Here is a 19,987-nt window from a genome sequence, read left to right on the forward strand (position 1 = left end):
AGTTGATCTGGCAGGTACCTCAGTACATATTATGCTTTATGCTGATGATATTGTATTAGTGTCTGAGTCTCCAGGAGGTCTACAGCAGCATTTACATGCACTCCATGATTTCTGCACAGAGGGGTCTTACTGTGAACCTTGGGAAAACCAAGGTTATGGTCTTTCATGCATCGAGACAGGGCAGGAGTCAGCTGACATTCACTCTCGCAGGACGCCAGGTGGAGGTGGTGACATCATACGTGTACCTAGGGGTTACCTTCTCTGCAGTAGCCACGCGCTTCACCATGGGTTCAACAGCCAGAGCTAGATTGACACGGGGATATGCAGCATTGGCTATGCTAGAGAGACAGTGCCACCAAGCGCATTTTCAGGAGTCCCGGACGAAGGGGTGGCTATTTGACACATTAGTCACACCGACACTGATGTATGGAGCAGCGGTATGGGTGCCAGGCCTTGCTACCCATTGGTGTACACAGATAGAGAGACCACAGGTCCTCATGATACATGATACGCAGCAAACCGTCAGTACCTCATGACATTCTCCGAGCAGAGTTTGTTGCGTCTCCTATGATGGTAGAGGCCATATTCCAGACTATATGCCTGCTAGAAAGATTCAGAGAGATGCCACAAGACAGATTGTCATATAGAGCTTTTGAGGCATCTAGACAGCTTGCTGAGGCAGGAGACAGAGGATCATGGTATGCACAGGTCACACATTGGTTTCTCATTGCATGGGACTAGGCATGGATCATCTACCACCATTCGAGTATGACAAGGATGCACCACATACCCGTCTCTCATAGTGAGAGGAACAGAGTATTGAGACAAGACCTATGGCAGCTCTATACACGAGAGACATGGATATCACCTACACAGCCTCTTCCACCGAAGATGCTATACTACAAAGATTACTTCATGAGTATCACTGATGATAGATTTATAGAGAGGCCTAGATACATGGAGGGCTTTTTACCACACGGCTCCCGAGTAGCTATTGGTCAGCTTAGAGTCTCATCACATCGATTGGAGATCGAGACTGGTAGAGCAGCACGGATCCCCCGAGAGGAGAGGGTATGCAGATTGTGCAGAGAGGAGGTGGAGAGTGAGGAGCATTATGTATGGAGATGCAAAGCATATACAGCCATAAGAGAGAGATATCCCATTTTATTCAGAGAGCCACATTCCCTACGCCAGCTCTTTGAGGCAGCAGACCACCGCATACTGGGGAGATTCATTCTAGACATACAGCGTCACAGAGAGACATCATTACAGGCTCAGACAGCTCCAGATGGGGACGACAGACACAGATTACTACATTTTTTCAGAGATCCACCCCATGCCCATCCCCTACACAGCACAGGGAATTACTCTCCAGAGAGCAGAGACACTTAGAGCCCGTAGGAGATAGAGGACACCTGGCTTTCGGATACCACGCCTATACCAGAGAGAGATGACAGAGATCAGAGCGCAGTTTCACAGAGAGGGTGCGGAGCGACTAGCTCGCTGCAGAGTAGACCGAGGCATGTTCTTCAAGGAGCTGTGGACACCCCCTTCATTGATGTATACCATTTTATACCCCCAGTATGGTACAGGATGGAGCTAGCTAGGTTGCATATCATGATTGTATACTCCATGCATATAGCTTTGCATTCTCCTAGTAGTAGAGCTCCATCCCCTCCCCCACTCATTGTACTTATTGCACACCCAGATTCAGCTTTTTAGTTCAGTAATTTTTCATTTTGTTGGAATGACAGAGGATACCCCACACAGGTACACTGATTTGTCTCATAGGCCGAGTTCGGTCTTTTGGAAGACGTTAATAAAATCTTTCTTTCTTTCTTTCTTTCTTAATGAGTGACAAAGCAACAATAAAAGCCTTAAAACGTCATGTGAAGCTCCAAGATGTTAATAAGTAAATGATGTCAAAATCATGGATGGACTATGAAGACTTACCATTGTAGAATTAGGGCTATTTCTTGCTTCAATAGGTCCAGATCCTACAGTATCCAGTGTGCCGTACATTTCAATGTTACCTCCAAAGTTATGAAGCATACACCTGCAATGAAAATGACAAAAATTGTGTAATTCTATACAAACATGCAGCTGGGGTGTATGCTTATACATAGCAAGACCTAGGTCAACCAAAGAATCTATTCAGCAACAACTTATATGCTAAACCGATAGATCAAGGTCAAGAACACCTAAAACCAGCCAGTCTAACCATAAAAATATAAGACCCTTTTTTTTTAATATAAATAAATTTGTGGTGGTGGGGGGGGGGGGTGGGGGGATGGGGGAAGTTGTGTGTATGTGTTTTTCAAGAAAGAGACTTCTATTAAGTATGAAAAAAAGCATACAACAATCATGGCTATAAGCCGAAATAGAATAGAATCACCCCAATATGTAAGGTGATCTCAACCATTGAGGAGCATCAAGGTGATCTCAACCACTGAGGAGCATCAAGGTGATCTCAACCACTGAGGAGCATCAAAGTGCCATGAAAGACCCTTGGGACAAGAGAAAAAGAAAATGCCATGTTCCCACTTTCGCGTAAATACAATGCGCTTTGCCTGCACGGAACGAGAGGACCCCTGAATACAAGCCCAAGTAGCCAAGAGAGCATGGATGATATCACCCCATATAGTGCTAATGCACTAAGACTCAAAAATTTGGACACCCTCAATAGCCTCCGTGCATCTAGATCTCCAAATTAGCCGTGTTGTAATACTGCCAATAATCTCCCAACTGGTGCCAATCCTCCGTCTCGAGGGTGTATAATGTGAGTGAGGGATATCCTGCAACAAACCATGCTAGGCAATACCTCTACAAATGAAAATGGCAGTGTCTGTATCACTGCCCTCATAGAAAAGCTGCGGACCAGATTGGGAAAGCCAAGCAATGGCCCCCCCAGTAACATGCATAGTGCGGCTACTCAATTTGCCCATAAGTTGGGCTATAGAACCCCAAATACGTTGTGTATTGTCCCATCCCCATAACAATGCTGTACAGTCTAAGAATTTGCCGCACATCTTGGGCAGGTAGGTGCTACACCGAAAATTGATTGCACATCATACAGCTGTCGTGCATAGGCCTCCCAAAGCCTAGGATCTGTGATAGGTGTAGGTGCTCTTTTTTCTTCCAGAATGCGCCAAGCTTCTAAGTTGTCCTCGCTCAAAAAGAGCTCGTATAACTCTTGTTCTCGTCTGGCGAGAAATGCCCGTTTCTTTTGGCGAGTGAATGTACGGAAGATGTGTTGCATCTTATGTGCTGAAATCAGCCCATGTTCCCTCTCGCGTAAGAGGCGAAGCCTCGTGGTTTTGCACTCTTCATCATACCATCCATTTTGGGGTTGCAATCCCACTGGCAAACTTGCTATGGAGAATGTGGTGTAGAGGAAGCTAGCGTGGGCGGAGTCATGGATGATGGAGGAAAGTTGGGATGTGATGGTGGAGATAGGGAGGAATAAGTTGAGATCTGAAATGTGGCGGGAGAGGTGGTCCTCATAGATGTGGTCAAGATCATGATGGAAATGAATCCAGGTGAAGGTGGTGACAGAGGGTGTGGTTGTGGGTCGTATGATGGGGCATGAGATCGTGAAAGAAAGTAATGTGTGGTCAGCTAGTATGGGGGGAGGAGGGATGGTGAAGTCTGAGATGTGTGGTATAAGAGCGGGAGATCCCATGAGGTAATCAACCGTACTAGTGCCTCCCCCATGTGGAAAAGATGTAAGGTTGTCCAACTCCGGCCATCTAGACAACCCATTATATATAACCAGCTCATGCATAGCCCCCATCTCCAAGAAGTGTCTACCATATGATGTTGCATTCCCCATATCCTGGTTGGCCCTCTAGAGACCCATCTCAGCCAAGTCAATTTCTGACAACATAATGGCATCTCCCTCGAAGTCATATGTCTGCAGTTCCCCTTTTGTCCGTGCATTAAAGTCTCCTAATAGGAGGACCTCTACCTGCTGGGAGAAGACTGCAATGTCTGCAAATAATGACGCACAGGGAGTCTCCCCTTTCTCTGTCAACTTGCATGCATATTTTGGTTTCTCTGGTGGGAAGTAGCATACTGCAATATGCATCACTCTCAAGCCAAGCCTGGATAATCGCATCTGCATAAAAGGAGCCTCCTCATTGTGTCTAACCATTGTGAGCATGCCTCTCAAATGAGGGTGAAACAAGCATGCCACTCCTCCCGAGCCACGAACCCCCCGAGTGGTGCGTGTTTGTCCTCTAAAAGCTGATTCCCATGTGGAACCCTCCACTTTGGGTAGCTCTCTCTCAGGACTTTGATGGATTTCTATCTAGAAGATAATATCCCTATTTGTGTAAGTCTCTGTGAAGCCTCCTGTGTTTGACCATAGAGTTCCATTGCAATTCCATACTCCCATCCTCAATGCATCTATGGTCTCATAGGCCCCGCACCAACATGTTGGGCATTTATCCGTGATGATGACTCGGTCATCACGATAAATGGCCCTTTTTCTTGCCTTGAGGGCTTCCATAACTTGAACCATCCCGGCTTTCCTGTGTTCAACCTGTAGGGGGGTGAGGTCATCTCCAAGGTATATTTTGGTGGTTCGGAGGGTGGCCCTCTTCTTTAAGAAAGCCAAACGGGACTCCGTATCTTTGAACTTGAGGAGGAGAGGCCTCTCCCTTGTCAAGTCCTTCCCGGCTCTCCAGGCATCTACAAAAGGTGTGTCAGTGAGGCCCATCTGTCTACATAAAGTCTCACCATCCTCTTTTGCTGAGTTGCCCGCTTGCAAGCCTATTACTCGCACATGTAGAGCCCTAGATTGGCGACGCTTCTCTGGCCGTCATGATGGATGTAGCATTTGGGGTGTGGACTGTTTTCTGCTTTTTCACAACCTCAACCCATTTGGAGGTTTCTCCAACCTCTTCTTTGGTTGCCTCCATGTCTTTTCGGAGGCCTGCATGCTCCTCCCGGAATCCTGATTTGGCCTCTTGAATCTCTGCTGTGATTGCCTTCTAAGCCTTCTCTAGTTCCGCCTCAAGTTTGGCGTTGGCGTCTCGCAACTGGGCAATCTCTAGAGCAAGAGCTTCTTGTCTGGCTAGCTCTCCTTCCTCTTTGCCATACTTGTGCATCTCTTCCTTGCATAATTCCATACATTTCTCCATGCATGCAACCAGGCATGCATCCTTCCAGGCTTCCATCTCTTGTTGCATGTCAGCTTGCAGCTGTTTGTACATTTTCTCTTTGCCCTAAATCTCAGTCCTAACAACATGAATGTCCTTTTCATGCTGGTTCAATGTCCTTTCTATCAGTTTCTTTTGGTCTGAAAGGGCCTTTTGAGCCTATTCTTCGATCTTGTTCACTCTGTCTTCAAGAAGGAGAACCATTGTCACAATCACCCAACCCAAGCTGTGGTCGAGGACACGCGAGAAGACGGGAGCCGGCCCGATGCGCGATGGGGTAAGGGCGGGAGTGGCTTCTAGTTGAGGGTTCAACCATTAGTCCGGGTTAGGGACATTCTACATAAATGGGACCTTAAAGAACAGATATTGCCCAAGCGGGAGAGGGGGCCGCAAACAGCGGCGGCTGTGCACAGACAGCAGCAGCGGGAGAGAGGGCGCGCACAGAGCCGGCACGAACAGGGAAGGCGGCGGTGAACAGCGGGCGCGGCGATCAAAGGCAGCGACGCACAGAGGTGGCGGCGCATAGAGGCGGCAGTGGGAGAGAGGGCGCACACAGAGGCGGCGCAAATAGGGAAGGTGGCGGCAAACAACGAGGGGGACGGCGAATAGAGGGCGCGCATAGAGGCAGCGCGGACAAGGCGGCGGCGAACAATGGGGGCGGCGAAGAGAGAGAAAGAAAGTTGTATTAACGTCTACTAGAGGCCGAACTTGACCTATGAGACAAATCAATGTACAATTGTCAATGTCCTCTGGATATCCAAAAAAACAAAGGACAAAAGAACATGAAATAAACTATGAAAGTACTGAGCTAGTGGAGGGGTGTGCTGGATGGAGCACTATTGCTAGAGGCTCAGTATGCAACCTATATGCGTAGGGTATACAAGAATGCAATGCAGATCTATCTAGCTCCAACCAATACCATGATGGGGGTGTAATAGTACCATGATGGGGGTGTAATATGTGATACATAGGCGATTGCGAGGCAAAAATACCTTGGAGCATGATCTCCGGGTGTGAGTGTAAGTGAGCTAGCCGCTCCTGGATATGGTGCTGATGTCGAGCCCATATCTCTGTGATCTCCCTCTGATGTAGTCTGCGACTCTGGTAGACTGGTGCTCTCGGTCTCCCTCTGGCTCAGAGGTCCGCAGCGCGCTAAAGTGTAACCCCCTCCTGTGTTAGGGTAGGCACTAGGATAGATCTCTGGAAGAAATCAGGGAGCTGGAGATGGAGCTAGAGCTGGAGCTGTCGCCCACCTCTCCCTGTGGTATGAGTCCGTAGCAGTGTCTCTTTGTGGCGTGCTGTCTCTAGCAAGAACTGGCCAAATCTGCACTGGTCTGTAGACTCCATGATCTGGCAGAGTGAGGGATGTCCACTAAAGATGGTGGTGTATCTCTCTCTAATAACATATATGCTCTGCATCTGCATACATAATGTTCCTCACTCTCAACCTCCTCATGGCATAGTCTGCATGTCCTCTCTGCTCTGGGGATCCGTGTTGCCCTACCTGCCTCAATCTCAAGCTGGTGTCATGACACTCTGAGCTGGCCAATCGCCACTCGGGCACTGTGAGGCATGTAGACATCCATGTATCCACGTCTCTGTATGAATCCATCCGCTGAGATACGCATAAATTGATCTCTATAGTATAGCATCTTCGGCGGTAGAGGCTCACTGGGTGTAATCCAAGTCTCTTGAGTGTATCGCTGCCATAAATCCTGCCGAAGGACTCTGTTCCTCTCACTGTGAGAGAGCTGGATGTGTGGTGCATGTTTATCATACTGGAAAGCTGGCAGGTGATCTATGTCAAGACCATGCTGAGTGAGCCACTGTATCATCTGTGAATACCATGATCTCCTATCTCCACTCTCTGAGCTGTCTGGACGCGTCAAAAGCTCTATGTGAGAGTGGATCTGATGGCATATCTGTGATCCTCTGTATGAAGCATATCTGTGATCCTCTGTATGAAGCAGATCGTTTGGAAGAGGGCCTCTACTAGCATAGGAGGTGCAACAAACTCTGTCCGGACAATGTCATGTGGGACTGAGGGTTTGTTGCGGATTATCCGTGAGAGCATGAGAATTTGAGGCCTCTCTATCTAAGACCATGTGGAGGTGGCGAGCCCAGGTGCCCATACTGCTGCAACATACATCAAAGCAGGGGTGACTAGTGTGTCAAACAACCACCCCTTCGTGCGGGGCTCCTAGAAGTGTGCCTGGTGACACTGTCTCTCTAGCATGGCCAGAGCTGCATACCCTCGTGTGAGTCTATCCCTGGCTCCTTGTGCCATAGTAAATCTTCCTGGCGGAGTCGTAAATGTAATCCTCAAGTACACACATGAGTCTACCACCTCTACCTGTCCTCCTGCTAGTGTGAAGATGGCTTATCGTTGAACCGGCCCTGACGTGTGGAAAATCATGGCCTTGGTTTTTCCAAGGTTCACTATAAGCCCCCTCTATGTGCAAAAGTCGTCGAGTGCATGGAGATGGTGCTATAGTCCCATCTGCAACTCAGAGACCTGAATAATATCATCTGCATATAGCATAGTGTGGACTATGGTACCGGAGATGTGTACCCCGTCCCCACCACCGTGACCAATGAAGTCAGCCAGCTCATCGATGTATAGCCCAAATAGTGTAGGAGAGAGTGAACATCCTTGCTTCACACCTATGGTGCTAGCAATAACATCAGATAGCTCCCCGGTGCATCGTATGCGCCCGAGGACCTGCTCATATAAAGCATAGATGCCCCAAACCATCTTTGATGGGATCCCCAATGACTCTAGGCGCTAGAAGAGTCTCTCTCGTGGCACCGTGTCAAATGCTTAGCAATATAATCTCTTCTCCCGCGCCCTAGCCTGGTCAACATCTGAGAGTGAATATATGGTCAATAGTGGAGAAAGCTCGTCGGAATCCAGCTTGCCCTGGTGCCCGCAGTCCCTCCTTCTCTGCATATGAGCTCAACTCTACCTCGAGCACTGCGCCATAAAGTTTGGCCAATGTATGACCAATCATGATAGTCGTGTAGTTGGGGCCTAGCATGTCTCCCGCTTTGTGGAGAGGCACGATGGTGTGCATAGTCCACTCAGCTGGTAGGCCCTCCACTAGTGCCCTATTAAAGAGGTGAGCAACAAAGGGTCCTAGTGTGTAAGCTGCATAAATAAGATGCTCACTCTGTATACCTGTGTGGTCAATCGATCTCCCATGCTGTAACCGGTGGATAGCTCTCTCTACCATCGAGGCGGTAGGGCGGGACTCGTGTGGCTGTGGTGCTGAGGGATATCGTAGCTGATGTCGAGCCCGTATCTCTGTGATCTCCCTCTGATGTAGTTTGGGAGTCCGGTAGCCTGGTGCTCTCGGTCTCCATCTCGCTCGGAGGTCCGCAGCGCGCTGAAGTGTAACCCCCTCCTCTGTCAGAATAGGCACTGGGATAGATCTTTGAAAGAAATCAGTGAGCTGGAGATGTCGCCCACCTCTCCCTGTGGTATGAGTCCGTAGCAGCGTCTCTCTGTGGCGCTGTCTCTAGCAAGAACTGGCCAAATCTGCGCTCGTCTGCGGACTCCATGATCTGGCGGAGTGAGGGATGTCCACTGAAGATGGTGGTGTATCTCTCTCTAATGACAATGTGTGCTCTGCATCTGCATACATAATGTTCCTCTCTCAACCTCCTCCTGGCATAGTCTACATATCCTCTCTGCTCTAGGGATCCGTGCTGCCCTACCTGCCTCAATCTGAAGCTAGTGTCATGACACTCTGAGCTGGCCAATCACCACTCAAGCACTGTGAGGCATGTACACATCCATGTATCCAAATCTATGTCTGAATCCATCCGCTGAGATACGCATAAACTAATCTCTATAGTATAGCATCTTCGGCGGTAGAGGCTGACTGGGTGTAATCCAAGTATCTTGAGTGTATCGCTGCCATAAATCCTGCCGAAGGACTCTGTTCCTCTCACTGTGAGAGAGCTGGATGTGTGGTGCATGTATATCATACTCGAAAGGTGTCAAGTGATCTATGTCAAGACCATGCTGAGTGAGCCACTGTATCATTTCTGAATACCATGATCTCCTATCTCCACTCTCTGCGAGCTGCCTAGACGCCTCAAAAGCTCTATGTGAGGCATATCTCTGATCCTCTGTATGAAGCAGATTGTCTGGAAGAGGGCCTCTACTAGCATAGGAGGTGCAACAAACTCCGTCCGGACAATGTCATGTGGGACGTCTATCTAAGACCATGTGGAGGTGGCGAGCCCAGGTGCCCATACTGCTGCAGCATACATCAAAGCAGGGGTGACTAGTGTGTCAAACAACCACCCCTTCGTGCGGGGCTCCTAGAAGTGTGCCTGGTGACACTCTCTCTCTAGCATGGCCAGAGCTGCATACCCTCGTGTGAGTCTATCCCTGGCTCCTTGTGCCATAGTAAATCTTCCTGGCGGAGTCGTAAATGTAATCCTCAAGTACACATATGAGTCTACCACCTCTACCTGTCCTCCTGCTAGTGTGAAGATGGCCTGTTGTCGAACCGGCCCTGAGGTGTGGACTGGCCTTGGTTTTCCCAAGGTTCACTGTAAGCCCCCTCTGTGTGCAGAAGTCGTCGAGTGCATGGAGATGGTGCTGTAGTCCAATCTACCACTCAGAGACCAGAATAATTTCATCTGCATATAGCATAGTGTGGACTATGGTACCTGAGATGCCTACCCCGTCCCCACCATCGTGACCAATGAAGTCAGCCACCTCATCGATGTATAGCCCAAATAGTGTAGGAGAGAGTGAACATCCTTGCTTCACACCTATGATGCTAGCAATAACATTAGATAGCCCCTCGGGGCATCGTATGCGCCCGAGGACCTGTTCATAAAAAGCATAGATGCCCCAAACCATCTCTGATGGGATCCCCAATGACTAGGCGCTAGAAGAGTCTCTCTCGTGGCACCGTGTCAAGTGCTTTACGGAAATCTACAAAGCAGCAGTATAATCTCTTCTCCCGTGCCCTAGCCTGGTCAATCAGACATCTCAGAGTGAAAATATGGTCAATAGTGGAGAAAGCTCGTCGGAATCCAGCCTGCCCTGGTGCTCGCGGTCCCTCCTTCTCTGCATATGAGCTCAACTCTGCCTCGAGCACTACGCCATAAAGTTCGGCCAATGTATGACCAATCATGATAGTCGTGTAGTTGCTGGGGTCTAGCATGTCTCCCGCTTTGTGGAGAGGCACGATGGTGTGCATAGTCCACTCAGCTGGTAGGCCCTCCACTAGTGCCTTATTAAAGAAGTGAGCAACAAAGGGTCCCAGTGTGTCAGCTGCATAAATAAGATGCTCACTCTGTATACCTGTGTGGTCAATCGATCTCCCATGCTGTAACCGGCGGATAGCTCTCTCTACCATCCAGGCGGTAAAGAAAGTAGAGGCGGTAGGGCGTGATTCCTGTGGCTGTGGTATGGGCGGCTGCTGAGGGATATGGTAGAGGCTCTTTGCATGTGTGCGCCATGTGTATGGATCCTCAATCGGGGTACGAGGGCGAGGCTCTCTTATCCTACGCCATGCAATGGCTACATCTCTGCTCATGAGTAGGTGGTATATATCCCAGTACTGTGCCTCCTCATATGCACGCCTCTTACGGCGTGTGAGGATCCTCATCTGTCGGCTCGCCTGTCTCTGTGTGATGGTCCCCAGTGCTCTCTAGGCTATTGATTGGTCATTGATCGATACAGATCATGGGGGGTGGGCAATCAATCGTGGCCAAGATCGACCACACCAGCCCCCCCTCGGAGGTGTCTAAATAGCTCTCTGCACTCATCATCATACCACCGATTCTGGGGCATGCTCCCAGATCTATCTGTATGTGCAATGTGTGTATGATGGGGGAAGCTGCGGGTGGCAGCCGTATGTAGTAGAGATGAAAGCCGGGTGGTGAGTGTGTCTAGAGGTGACAGGGGATCCATGTGGAATAGCCCGTCATATACATGATGCTCATACATGTCTGCCAAGTCATGGAAGAAGTAGAAGGCTGTATGCGATGCCTGTGTGGGCTGTGTGGGTGCTGGTGTGGAGCTCGCCAGTGACACTAAGAGGTACGTGTGATCCGCACCAATAGGACAGGGGGGGATGGTGAAAGATGTCACTGCCTGTGTGGTCTCCATGGACCCCATGATGTAGTCCACTATGCTACCACGCCCCCCCCCCCGCCCCGATCGTGGAAAGCATGTCAGTGCTCCTGAATCCTACCACTGTCTCATCCCGTTGTAAATAACGAGATGGTGTCACGCTCCCAGCTCAAGTAAGTGATGACCATATCTGGTGTTATCCGGCCCCATGTCCTCTGACACCCTGTAGGCTCCCGTGTCCTTCACCTCTAGTGTGTGCATCACCTCGGGGTGCTCGAAATCATAAATGTCACACTGTCGGGCTCTGTGTCCGTGCATTGAAGTCCCCCATAAGGAGGACTTCTCCCAGGTTGGAGTAGTGTATGATCTCATGTGAAAGGGCTGCATATGGTGACTCTCCCAATGGCCCTGTGTCCTCCTCGCCTCTACTCTCATCCTCTATTGTCATGGCATATCTCTATCCTCTAGGAGAGAAGTAGCATAGAGCAATGCATAACACCCTGTCTGCTGAGAGCTGCAGTCTAATCCACATGTATCTATCCTCCTGGTAACGTGCTACCACTTGTAGGCGCTCTTGTAGCTCTCACTTGAAGAGTACCGCTATACCTCCAGATCCTCTCAATGTGCTCTGCCGTGTGGTCCCCTTGTATGTAAACTCCCACTGATAGCCCTCTACTTTGGGTAGCCCCCTCTCTGGGCTCTCGTGCGTCTCTGTAAGTAGTATGATGTCCCATCCCTCCATGACCTCCTCCATCCTCCCAGGATGTGTCCAAAGTGCTCCATTGCAGTTCCAAACTCCTATGTGTATCTGTGAATCTGGATCCTCCATAGCCGATGTCCCATAGGCCGCTTGGTGCTAATCGGTGGCCTTGCCATCGATGATGACACGACCATCGCGATAGAATGCTCTCTTGCTCTCTTTCCGGGCCTGTAGGACTCTCGGCATGCATGTTTTCCTATGTTCTATCTGCATCCTTGTAAGGTCGTCATCCAAATAGATGGGATCTCCCTGTAATCCTCGTAGAATCATCCTCTTTCTCATGAAGGTGACCCTCTCCGTCTCTCCTGCAAACTGTAGGATGAGGGCTCGCTTGCGTGTTGAGTCTTTGCCGGCTCCCCATGCTTTGGTGAAGGGGAGAGGGTCCTCTTCCCTATAGCCGAGCTTCATGCATAGAAGCTGTCCATCTTTCTTGGGAGTGGAGTCGGGTGTCTCGGCTATACCTGTGACTCGAATGTTGAGGCGGCGGACATGCCTCATTTTCTCCTCCTCAATGGTCATGTGAATGATTTGGTGTTCTTCCCTTTGAGTCTCCTCTCTCACTTCTTTACGGATGTTCTTCTTCACCACCTCAACCCATCCTGACTGCTTGGCTTCGAGTTTTCCCTCCATGTCCTTTGTGATCTCCTTGGAGATCTCTTCTTTGATGGCCGTGAGAGTGTTGTCATTGATCTCCCCTTCTTCCTTCTCGGTGTTCTTGACGGCTACCAGTACCACCTTCAATGCACTCACCTCCTTGAGTACTGTGTTCTCTTGTTCAAGGTCCGTGACCCGTGCTTCGAGGGCCATGATGTGCCGCTGTAGTTTGTTCTCCACCTCATTGAGAGAGAGAGAAATGAAATGAAATGAAATGTTATATTAACGTCTTCAAAAGGCCATAATGACCTATGAGACCAAAAAGTTACATCATGGTGGATCTGATACAATGTCTGGATAAAAAACCAGAAAATGAAAAATAAAGATGATACTACTGGCACCTAGAAAATGAAATTGGAACTGGAAGGTAAACAGGAACCCTTATAGGGTGTGAATATAGTGAGAGGGGGGGGGGGCGGTACGCTATGGAGGTGAGTGGAGTACAGTGAGGGGAGTGGAGTAGAGAGAAAGAAGAAAGAAAGAAAGATATATTAACGTCTACGAGAGGCCAAAGTCGGCCTATGAGACAAAAAATAATACAACTGTGTTCTTCCGGTCATCGGAAGAAAAGAAACAAAAGAAAAAGTGTGCATGTGTCTGGATACAACTGTGAATCATCATGGATCGGTGGAGCCCATATACAAACAATATGAGAGAGAGAGAGAGAGAGAGAGAGAGAGAAATGAAATGAAATGATATATTAACGTCCTCAAAAGGCCAGAATGACCTATGAGACCAAAAAGGTTACAACAATTGGTGGATCTGATACAATGTCTGTGTAAGAAAAGCTAAAACAACTAAACAACTAACTGAAACTGAAACAATAACTATAAGGAAAAGTAAGGTACTAGGAGCTCCTAATGGATAACAACTGGGAAGGAAAATTGCAGCAACAAAGGTAAGCATTATATACATCACTATCCAAAGATGTCTCTCATCGGTCGATGGTGGATATCCTCAATGTCCTCCATGGTGAGTACTCTGACTGGACGTCTCCCATGCCGTGCTAGTATGGTCCCGATCCTCTGTTGTAGTCTCCGTTCGGTGTCGGGATGGGCCTCTCATCTTGGGGCACCTGGACCGCCCCAGCTCTATAGCCCAATCAATCAGTGTACCTCTGGTGTGGCTATACTCTGGGGCTAGCTGCAATGCCTGCTCGCCTGACTGCTCAATCTCTCGTCGAAAGAAGTTTGTAATCTGCCTCTGTAGGTGTCTCTCCCTCTCTGATCCCCTCCCTCTCAAGAGACCCTCTCTATGTCTACGCAGCTCCAGCAAGTATAATCCGAGGCATCTCTAATCCTGGTATCTCATGACTCTAGAAAGTGGTCCGAAACCCTCTCTAAACAGGTAGTGAAAACGGCCTCGTCTCTCATAATATACTGGACAGTACATATGTAATGTAACTCTGTCTCTGGCTCCATCTGGCATAGCTGACAAATCCTAGCCTCAGCTGGTACTCCTCTGAATCTGCCAGTCTCAATCTCTAGCTGGTGTGAGGATGTGCGCATCTGACCAATAGCACACTGTACCCCATGAGAAAGATGAGTATCCATGTAGCTGGGTCTAATCACAAACCCATCCTCCGTGAGCTGGAGAAGATGATCTCTATAGAAAGCCATCTTCGTACCAAGCTCGTGTGTCGGCTGTATCCATGTCCTCCTAGTGTCCAGCTGAGTCAAGTCTTGCCTGATAAGTCTGGTAATCTCTGCCCGTGTGACAGAGAGGGAGGGTGCATCCAGGGAGTACTGAAATGGAGGTAGCTTGTCCATACTAAAGCCATGCAATTGGAACCAAGCTGTCATCTGTGCATACCAACATGATCCGTCTCCCTGTGATGCCAACTGTCGTGAAGACTCCAGGGCTAAGCGAGCATATCTGTCTCTAGGGAGAGCCCAGGTGCTATGTATAAAGGAGACTGATCGAGTGAGTGCCTCTACTACCAATGGGGGGGCAGCCATCTCTGCACGGATAATATCATGTGGTACGGAGGCCTTGGACCTAATCATCCGGGAAATCATAGAAACCAAGGGCCTCTCCATACATCTCCATCCATCAATGCTACCAACTTGGCTGTGGTAATCCACTGAGGGTCCCCATATCTCCACTCCATACAGCATGGCTGAAGTGACCAAAGTGTCAAAGAGCTAGAGCTTTGTTTGAGGTTCCTGAAACTGAACCTGTGAACACATCATCTCTAGTCTCCCCAATGCTGCATAAGCTCTGGTCAATCTGGTCTCCGCTGCTCTCCTCAAGGAAAATAGTGGGCCACTAAAAACCACACCAAGGTAAGTATATGCATTTGTATACTCCACTATCTCCTGACCATATGTAAAGGTGGGTACTGACCTCCTAACCCACTGTGCTGTGGTGTTAAACACCATCACCTTGGTTTTACCAAGGTTAACAGACAATCCACTCTCCTGTGCAAACGTGTGCAATGCATTCAAATGACGCTGCATCCCCTCTGGAGAATCTGAGATCAGCACAATATCATCAGCATACAATAACAGCAGAATCCATGTCCTTGCTAGCTGTGCTCCTCTGTCACCCTCCCGCTCTACATAGTCCGAAACCTCATCCACATACATCCCAAATAAGGTGGGAGAAAGGGGGCAGCCCTGTTTCACCCCAATAGTGGAGTGAACCATCTCAGATATACCCTGAGTAGTATGTACCTGCCCCACAACTGTCCTGTATAAAGCCATGATTCCCCAAATCAGCACTGTGGGCACTCCCATCTCCTCTAGTCTGCGCATCAGTCTGGCTCTCGGTACTGTGTCAAAAGCTTTGCGGAAATCAACAAAGCAACAATAAATCCTCCTGCCATATAATCTGCCCTCCTCAATAATAGCTCTGAGTGTCAAGATATGGTCAAGAGTGGAGAAACCTCTCCTGAACCCTGCCTGCCCTGATGCATGTATGCCCTCTCTCTCTGCCCATCTACTCAACTCGTGCTCAAGAATAGATGCATATAATCTAGCCAATGTGTGACCAATCATGATGGTACGATAATTCCCAGGAAGCATGGGATCCCCTTACTTGAAGAGAGACAGAGAGAGAAATGAAATGAAATGTTATATTAACGTCTTCAAAAGGCCATAATGACCTATGAGACCAAAAAGTTACATCATGGTGGATCTGATACAATGTCTTGAAGAGAGAGAGAGAGAGAAATGAAATGAAATGAAAGGTTATATTAACGTTTTCAAAAGGCCATAATGACCTATGAGACCAAAAAGTTACATCGTGGTGGATCTGATACAATGTCTGGATAAAAAACCAGAAAATGAAAAATAAAGATGATACTACTGGCACCTAGAAAATGAAACTGGAACTGGAAGGTAAACAGAAACCCTTATAGGGTGTGAAAATAGTGAGGGGGGGGGGGGGGGGGGTACGCTATGGAGGTGAGTGGAGTACAGTGAGGGGATACAATATCATGTCGGACGGGGGGGTAGATGCCTCCATCTCATAATATGTGCCGCATCGGACGCTGGTGGATCTCCTCAATATCCTCTGTGGTCAGCACCCTGACTGGGTGTCCCGCATGTCTCACAAGAATAATCCGAATCCGCCGCTGCAACCTCCGTCTATGCTGGGATGCCATCTGTCAGGCGTTTTTCTGAAAGATGTTTTGGGCCTGTGTACATACGTGTGCGTGGCGTGTGTGAAGAGTTTGGCTTTGAGGGTGTTGCCAGGTGTACAGGGTGGACGGTTTTGTGTTGAGCTTGTGCAGGCCTGTCCGGAACGAGGTTTGCTGGGGATGATTTTAGCTGCTCGGTCTCTGGAAATGTGTGCGTCCCAAATGAGTGGGCTTTCGCAGGATGTATTCAAGTGTGTGGAGAGCGTGGGGAGCAATTAAAGATTTAAGGGCCAAGGTCGCATAGAGCATGGTGAAAAGGAAGGTCTTGGTGGCCATCATTGAAGCTCTAGGGAAAAAAAAAATATAATATTACGTGGCCAATAATTAGAATAGCCATGTGGAGGCCTTATTCGCTGCCAGCAGATGTTCTAGAAAGTTGGCGAAGGCTGTGGGTGCCGCCGAGTACAAGAGGAGAGACGTCGTGTGCATTGAAGCCGCCTTGCGGAGAGCAGTCCTGGGCATGTGCAGCCAGGCGCAGGAGGGCAGTCGTGTGTGGAAACGCTGGGGCGCAGCTACAGGTATACGCGTAGGTGAAGCCGCCTTGTGGTAGCAACGCAGTGTGGAGGCGCAAGGTTGGCCCGCTAGAGGAGCTGCTGATGTTAAAGGCCGACGTGAGAGCCGCCTTGGTTTTGTGAGGGCGAGTTGCTGGCGTTAAAGGTTCAGGCTGGCGACAGTCGTGAAGGGACAGAGCTGGGCGATATCAGAGAAGAAGGTTTGCAGTGGAGCGCAGCCGTGTGTGAGCGTGGAGAGCAGAGGCGTGGGAGGCTACCTTGAAGTGGGTGGCCTGGTTGCCAGCGAAAAGAGAAGACGGGTGCTGGCGTCAAGGTGCAAGGCAAGACTCTAGCGCAGTCGTGTGTGGGAGAGCTAGTGAGCGAAGGTGTGCAGAGAGGCCGTCTTTGGGCTGGTTGGTGCAGTGGGTAGCGCAGAAGGCGCCAAAGAACGAGTAAAAGCTCGCTACAAGAGCCGACGGGCTGCAAGTGTGAAGAGCAGCGCCCTGGAGCGGACAGGCAATCACGGTGTGGTGTGGCCGTTGGTAAGAGGTTGGGGCCTCCCTTGTGAAGAGCAGCAGAGAGACGAGGGAGAGACATGGTTGTGGGTTAGCAAAGGTAAGAGGAAAGGCCAGTTGTGAGGTTCGTTGAGGGGCTACAGGAGAAGAGAGCTGCAGGCTTACAGGCTGGCGTAAGCGAGGCCGGGAGATGGCCACCTTGAGATGAAATGGATGGCGCTCTTGTGAGCAGACAGAGCTGTGAAGGTGGAGCGTCGACGCAGAGGCAGAGAGGACAGGCTAGGTGAAGCCGGACGTGGAAGCACATGTAGGTGCTGGAAACAGGGCTGTGGACAAGTGATAGTGCCGAGGCTGGTGGGGCCGGTAGCACTGCAGATAAGCTGCAGGTGGCAGAGGATCAGCACAGAGAGTGAGAGAGAGGTGTTTGGGTAGCTGCCTGCTGGCGACACACAGAAGTGATGGGCTGCAGAGAGTTGAGGGTTAGCTGGTGGGGCGCCTTCTGAAGAGTGAGAGTGGCCGGGTTCATTCTGGTGTGATTGGCACAGCAGACAGGTAAGAGGTTCGCGGTGATTGGGGATGTGGTGTATCCTCAGGCAGTGACAGGTCGGAGTGTTTTGTTTATGGTTGTGTGAGTAAGGCTTCTGTGTCGAGAGAAGCTTGTATGAAATGTTGTGACTGGGAATATATTGCTGGGTGTTTATTTTGTCTATGGTGCCCCTGTTTTATGCTGTCTTTCTGGCGTGGGTTGGGTGGTGAAGTGTGAGAAGCGTTCCAGCCGGTGGCTGGTGGTGCCTCCGTTGTGTTGTTATTTTCCAAGTTTGGGAGGTGAAGGGCTATAGAGGCAGTGGTCTTTTCTTCTTTTTTCACCTCTCACCTCTAGTTTGCGTCTGGACCACCCAAGCTCAATCGCACGATCAATCAGTGTACCGCTGGTGTGGGCGGTATCCATGTCCTGTTGCTGCTGCTGCTGCTGCTGTGGTCCATCTGGCGCAGTGATGGCTGGACTAAAGAAGTCTGTAATGTGCCTCTGAGTCTGGCTCTCTGTGCGCCTAAGTAGGCTATCTCTATATCTCCGCAGCTCAAGCAAGAACAATCCCAAACACCTCTGCTCCTGGTACCCCATGACTCTGGAAAGTGATCCAAAACCCTCTATGAATAAACAGTGGAAACGACCACGTATCTCATAGTATGCAGTACAATGGCATATATAATGCAGCTCTGTCTCTGGCTCCCCATGGCCTCAGCTAGTATACCTCTATATCGGCCAATCTCAATCTCAAGCTGGTGTGAGGATGTGCGAATCTGACCAATAGCACATCGTACTGCATGAGACAAGTGTACATCCATGTAACTGGGTTTGATCACAAAACCATCTGCTGTGAGCTGAAGAAAATGCTCTCTGTAGAAAGCCATCTTTGTGCCCAGCTCCTCAGTCGGCTGTATCCATGTCCTCCTAATGTCCACCTGAACTAAATCCTGATGGATGAGTCTGGTAATCTATGTCCGTGTAAGAGTGAGAGAGGGTGCCTCCAGAGAATACTGGAAGGGAGGCAATCTGTCCATGCTAAAACCATGTGCCCCGAACCAAGATGTCATATGTCCATACCAACAAGCCGTGTCTCCCTGTAAAGCTAACTGTTGGGAGGACTCAAGGGCGAGGCGTGCATATCTGTCTCGAGGGAGATGCCACAAGCCATGTATGTAGGAGACTGATCTCGTAGGAGCCTCAATCACCAGAGGGGCAGCCGCAAGCTCTGCTCGAATAATCTCATGAGGTACCAAGGCCTTGGCTCTAATAATCCTGGCAATCATAGATACCAAAGGCCTCTCCAAACCTCTCCACCCACCTGCGCTGTGATGGCCCACTGAAAGTCCCCATATCTGCACTTCATAAAGCATAGCTGATGTCACTAGAGTGTCAAAAAGCCAAAGTTTCGTTCGAGGTTCCTGAAACTGCACCTGCGAACACATCCTCTCCAAACTACCCAGGGCTGCATGTGCTCTAGTCAATCTAGTCTCTGCTGCTCTCCTCGTCGAAAACACTGGTCCACTGAATACTACCCCAAGATATGTATATGCATCTGTATACTCCACAATCTCCTGCCCATATGTAAATGTGGGAGCTGATCGCCTAACCCATTGTGGCGTGGTGTTAAACACCATAACCTTGGTTTTGCCAAGGTTGACAGACAATCCAGTATCATGTGCAAACTCATGTAAAGCATCCAGATGACGCTGCATACCCTCACGGGAGTCAGAGATCAACACAATATCATCAACATATAGCAATAGTGGGATCCATGTACCTGCTAGCTGGGCTCCTCTGTCCCCCAATCTCTCAATGTAGTCAGAAGCCTCATCCACATACATGCCAAACAATGAAGGAGATAACGGGCAACCTTGCTTCACTCCTATAGTGGAGTGAACCAAAGTAGAGACCCCCTCTGGGGTGCGTACCTGTCCTGCAACTGATCTATATAAAGCCATAATCCCCCATATGAGCTCCGTGGGTACCCCCATCTCCTGTAATCGCCTCATCAATCTGGCTCTGGGCACTGTATCAAATGCTTTGCGGAAGTCCACAAAGCTACAATAAATCCGTCGCCCATGCGACCTGCCCTCCTCAATAATGGCCCGCAGAGTCAAGATGTGGTCAAGAGTA

At 49.4% G+C, this 19,987-nt stretch overlaps 1 protein-coding gene across 2 annotated transcripts in view; it reads right to left on the reverse strand.

Moving 5' to 3' along the window:
* CYL1 (alpha-N-acetylglucosaminidase family / NAGLU family) overlaps positions 1-19,987 on the reverse strand; it is a 249,790-nt gene that overhangs the window by 70,372 nt on the left and 159,431 nt on the right. For both annotated transcript variants that reach the window (XR_015262844.1, XM_086779467.1), the window contains exon 13: positions 1,954-2,056. Coding sequence is in view for 1 of the 2 variants with exons in the window: in XM_086779467.1 (XP_086635593.1) it covers positions 1,954-2,056 (103 nt within the window). In the remaining variant the exon portion in view is untranslated. The remainder of the gene's footprint in view (positions 1-1,953; positions 2,057-19,987) is intronic.

Source organism: Cibotium barometz, chromosome 40, assembly GCF_041138505.1.
Source record: "Cibotium barometz isolate CiBa-2024 chromosome 40, ASM4113850v1, whole genome shotgun sequence".
Classification (NCBI taxonomy): domain Eukaryota; kingdom Viridiplantae; phylum Streptophyta; class Polypodiopsida; order Cyatheales; family Cibotiaceae; genus Cibotium; species Cibotium barometz.